Source organism: Montipora capricornis, chromosome 10, assembly GCF_036669925.1.
Source record: "Montipora capricornis isolate CH-2021 chromosome 10, ASM3666992v2, whole genome shotgun sequence".
NCBI lineage: Eukaryota > Metazoa > Cnidaria > Anthozoa > Scleractinia > Acroporidae > Montipora > Montipora capricornis.
The window spans coordinates 771,067-776,066 of record NC_090892.1 but is presented as its reverse complement, the minus strand read 5'-3'; the positions used below and the strand labels follow the sequence as shown (position 1 = coordinate 776,066).

General features: G+C 35.3%; 1 protein-coding gene across 6 annotated transcripts in view; it reads right to left on the bottom strand.

The window, feature by feature from the left end:
* The window catches only part of LOC138022393 (ephrin-B1-like), a 22,695-nt gene that overhangs the window by 13,017 nt on the left and 4,678 nt on the right, over nucleotides 1–5,000 (bottom strand). For 2 of the 6 annotated variants that reach the window (XM_068869518.1, XM_068869519.1), the window contains exons 2-3: nucleotides 2,966–3,145; nucleotides 1,113–1,444 (exon numbers count right to left, since the gene is read on the bottom strand). In XM_068869518.1, coding sequence (XP_068725619.1) covers nucleotides 1,113–1,444; nucleotides 2,966–3,099 — 466 coding nt within the window. In that variant the 5' untranslated portion in view covers nucleotides 3,100–3,145. Of the gene's footprint in view, nucleotides 1–1,112; nucleotides 1,445–2,965; nucleotides 3,146–3,909; nucleotides 4,196–4,559; nucleotides 4,762–5,000 lie in introns of those variants that run through there. The other 4 variants (XM_068869516.1, XM_068869517.1, XM_068869520.1 and 1 more) reach the window with 4 other exon arrangements.

The window sequence follows — 5,000 nt, the reverse complement described above, 5'->3', positions numbered from 1 at the left end:
GGCCTATACATGGACATTTACGGTAAGTACTTTATGACCTAACTCTAGGCGAGAAATGTAGAAAATCTCACCGTAGGAAGATTTTGGCGCGACTGTCCTTAAGTATACTGCATAGTATAGTTGTGTAATCATGTAAGTATACTTTAAGTATACATGTACTGCACAGTATACTTTTTGATGTTCCAAAATCAGGTGGAAACAAAGTACGTATACTGAAAGTCTACTTTTAGTAGTAGTTTAAAGTATACTTTAAGTAGACTTGAAGTATACTTTATGTATATTGCTTCAGTATACTTTGAGTACAAAATAATTCTACTTATAGTATACTTCATTTTGGTAAGAGAATTTAATTATTAAAGTGTCAATTAAGTGTATTAGCACTGAGGTGCACTAATTGAGGACACTGTAGAGAAATAATATCAAGTGACCAAGAGATATAAAATCATAGGTTGCTTTAAAATTGTAAGAGAGGGGAAAACCGAAGTACTGGTCGGAGAAAAACTTCTTGGACCAGAGTAGAGAACCATACGACAAACTCAACCCACAACAAGTCAGGTAATTGAACCTGGGCCATACTGGTGGAAGGTGAGTACTCTCACCACTCACGCCATTTCTGCATCCCTTTCTTTGTCATTCTATGTCTGCTTATGGCTTCTCACTTCGTGTCAGTTTCACCTTTCATGGCTACAGTTATGAGAGCTGTAATTTAATTATTAATCAAATATAATTAATAAGAAAACAGTATAAATTTTGAATTTATGCACGTAGGCAAATTTTGCAAAAGCCTCCAATGAATAGGGATGGCCACACAGCAGTCCCCTCAAAAACAAATTGCAGATTTTTTTTGCCAGTTCCTTCACCCCTCTCCCCTCCGAAAGAACAATTAATTAAACAAATAACTATAATGCAGTTTGCATGCAAGCATCAACTGCACCACTGGTTATAATCATGACTAATTTATTTAACAGTACTAGTGCTTTCTAATAACTGTATATTTAAAGCCACTTGTAAGATGTCTTATCAACACATACTGAATTAAATGCTAGTAATTTAATTTTGTTGTGCAAACTTGAAATTGTAATGTCCATGAAGGAAAATCTTTTTAAACTCACCAATGAAATAATATGTCCTTCCCTCTTTAAATCTCAGCCCATTATCATCTGCCGTATGTCGAGTAAATATGACTGAAAAAAAATCCAATGACGATGGAGATGTGCATTTTAATAGAAGTCTTGTCTCTGGATCTTTTGATAAATCACAGTCATGGAAAGCTGTTTTGTTGTACAACAGCCATATGTTTTCGTACATGGAAGAAGCTTGAGCATTGAATGGACTTTGCCTTAAAACAGTGGCAATATTTGGACAAATAAAATTGACTTTGGATTCCACTTGGACTTTTAGTTTTCTGGCTCCTGAGGCACATCTTACTCCATCAGCAATGAATCTGAATTTTAAATAATAAGGCACTTAGGTATTTACACACTAATCAACAAACAATAAACAACAAACTTGTGCATATAAATGAAAAACCTTGAAATGACTGATTCAGAAGTTCTGTCTGTTCCAGAACTTGGTCATTCATGATATTATTATTTGAGTCTTCTTGAAAAATATTCTTATTGCTGTCTTCGTTTATTCAACCTTATTTTTCACAACTACTGCAACCTTGAATGCACTCCCCAACATTTCCTATAATTTCCCACATTTTTTAAAACTATGATTCCAGGGTATGACAATAATAAGAGTTTAATTTCCAGGGTGTGACAGGTCATGTTATCATTATGATAATTTGTCTTGAAATTACAGAATGATTGGACACAGTAACATTTTACCTTTGCTGCCCATGGAAAGAATAATTGCATGTAGATTAAATGGGAAAATCTACCCTTGGCACCTTTTGACAATTTAACAGCACCATAACATTCATGACTTATAGGTCCCAAAGAAGATAAGTACTTGAACTTATTATAATATCCTCATTTTATATGTACTGTTTAATAAACTAGTAGGAGTGTTTTATTTCGTTAAAACCACGAGGCGAAGCCGAGTGGTTTTAGACTTGAAAGACGTGCAAGTTTATTGAATGTCTCCAAAAAAATTCTACAAAAAGCATCATTGTCCTGCTGGAGTCACCAGACAATGGTGCAAAATGTGAGAGGAAGATATTAGCATACAAGAAAAACATGCTGGGCCTTGTTAATATGTATATAAAGAATTTCAACGAGGAGTGTTTTAAAGGGTTTAAAGTTTGAATGCATGTGATGTTTTATCCGTGTTTTGATAGGCTGTTTCCCTCGTGAATTATTAATGACTCTTGCAGAAATCAAAAAGTCTATGGCGCTAATCTCAGCCATGCAGATGACAATAACAAACAATTTATTAAAAATACATGTACACCATTTTTTAAGCAATTATGTACTTGACAAAATTATATTGTGAAACAGCAATGATTGTAACTTCCCATTTGATAACCTTCAGCTTTCTCAGTTATTTAAGTGGAGGACTGAATGATCTAAAAAAGATAGTAATTATTTAAATGAAGATTAATGTAACGATCGAGAATTATTCGGTTTATCACACTTTTTGGTCACCAAATTTAATCTGTTGCCATTTATTATTATCCTACAAATGAGAAAATGATTTTAAGAAAACACACAACCTTTATGATTTTGAAAGTATAGTGTGCCTTTTGGTAATAAGGAAATGTTGTTTACAAATAGGAAACATTGTTCTGGGAAATGTTTGCAGAAACAAAAATTATTTGCATTCCAGAAAGCCCAAAAACTTTCCAGTTTTTCTTAGAGACAAGTAGCAAAGCTGTTTCCCTGTTGTACACCACAAGAAGCATTTCAGGAAAACAATGTTTTTATATAACAGCTACTGTGTTTCTTCATTCCTTAAAGCAGCTTGACAAAAGCTGTTTATTAGTTATTTTGAAACACGTCGAATGACTGTATATACTTACATAGGATTTTGAGGGGACCAATTGGTTGACACATAATTATCGCTTCCAAGGACAAAGCACAAGTAGTCGATGAAGCCAAAAACAGAAACCAATCTAGCAGCCCTCATCATGAACCGATGTGAGGGTGATTTCATGACTCAAGGTGACTCTCAGGTGACTCTCAGGTGATTGAACTTTACCCTAGTAAATTAAATTTCAAGTTCAAGTTCAAGTTAATTTACCGCACATAAGAGAGCAAAAGGTGTGCTAATAGTAGACAAAGTGGAAAAAACAAACTTTGAATCCTAAAATGAACCCATAATACGAACGACTTTCCTTGCCTCCCTCTTCCTCCAAAGCAATGCTGAAACAAACTGCAACTTTTCTGAATGTTCTCCAGGATTGCTATCCACATTGAAAAGGGGGAGGGGGAATTATGAATTGGATAGTTTTAACAGATAATCATTTTAATTTAGCTTAGAGTGTCCCAAGACTCTTGTACATGTCCAGGGTTGTAGAATACGGCATGATACAGTTATGGTTTAGTGTCCAATAATTTATTATTGTCATCCATTGTGGTTGGGATGGAAGAGTTTGGATGAGGCTATGGAAGTACACAGAAAGTGTCCTCTATTGCTTACATAGAAAAGAGCAATTTCAAAATAATTAAATGCATAAAAACAATCTCATTGATTATGATAATGATGATAGGAGCAGAGGCCAAAATTTAGGCATTTTTCAATAATATTAAAATTCAGCTTGATAGTGAGACAGTGAGGACAAAGACAAAGGAAAGTGGATGAGATGTAATTATTTTTCAAATTCATTCCAATGTGTTTCTATTGTTTTGGTCCTCACTGCCTCGATCACTATCAAGATGAATATTTGATATTTCGAAAAATTAATGGCCTACAGTATGGTGTGCGTGGTCTGCGAGAAAAAAAGGATAATCTTGAATATCTTACCTGATTCGAAATGCCATAAACTGAAATTTCCCAGAAGATAGCTTTTTTGTTTCTTGCGATAACATTAAATTGGCAAGGTCCAAACTGAAATATACAGTAAGGGCTCCAGTTCTCGGCCACTTTTTGTTCAACGTTTATTTTTTGCGCCACAAATGAATCTGAATAAAAAGTAATTGCTTTCAAAGGTAGCTCGATTCCTTGCCTTTCGTCCTGCCGAGTTTTGAGTTTACAGCTACTATATACTGTGAGCAAGTCGAGGTGACACGTAGGTGAATTTGGTTTCCACGAAAACGTGTTTGTTTACGGCTACTCGAATTACATGGTCTAATTCAAGTTTATATTTTATCCGTATAGGAGACCCAAATGAGCTAATTCTTGGCATAAATAACGTAGAGTGATAAAGCTTTCAGTTAAATATAAACTTTTCCTGGCCTACTTTATTCTTGACCTAAATTCACTCCTCAATATTTCCTTGGTCAGTTTTTGCGTATTTGCCTATTCTCGGCCACCCTGCTCGCCGTCGACAACACTAAAAAGCGTTTATAGTTTTGTATGGAGTTTTCTTGTCAAATCATTTGTAAAAGTAAAACTGTAATGGGGTGGCATGTTCTGACAGTGGATATGAATTAAAACTATGAGTTCTGACTTACCGTAACCCAACTCTTTTTTTGGCCTCGCTTGCCATGGAGCAATTAGGAGAAAAAATAGGTGTGCAAAAAACTTCCTTTTCTAACATGAAACAAAGCTCGTTAAGGATACTTTGTGGGCGAAATATCAAACACAAGGCGTATTACTGACTTAACAAAAAAAATTGGTGATAACGCGTTGTTTATTCTGAGGAATCGAGCGCTCTCTTTTGTGGCCGAGAACTGGGGCCCGTTTCTCGAAAGTCCCGAAACTTATCGGGCCATTTTCGGGTGTCACAATTCCCTTTATATTTCAAGAACGGAGAGGATTTAAGTCGTCAAACTTCACAGACGTGTTTCTTTTAGTTAGCTTGAAAACATGTTAAAAGATCGGCTTTCCAAACCAAGCGGTTAGCAATTTCACAAATGACTTTTCGTGCCCGAAATGTTTTCGGGACTTTCGAG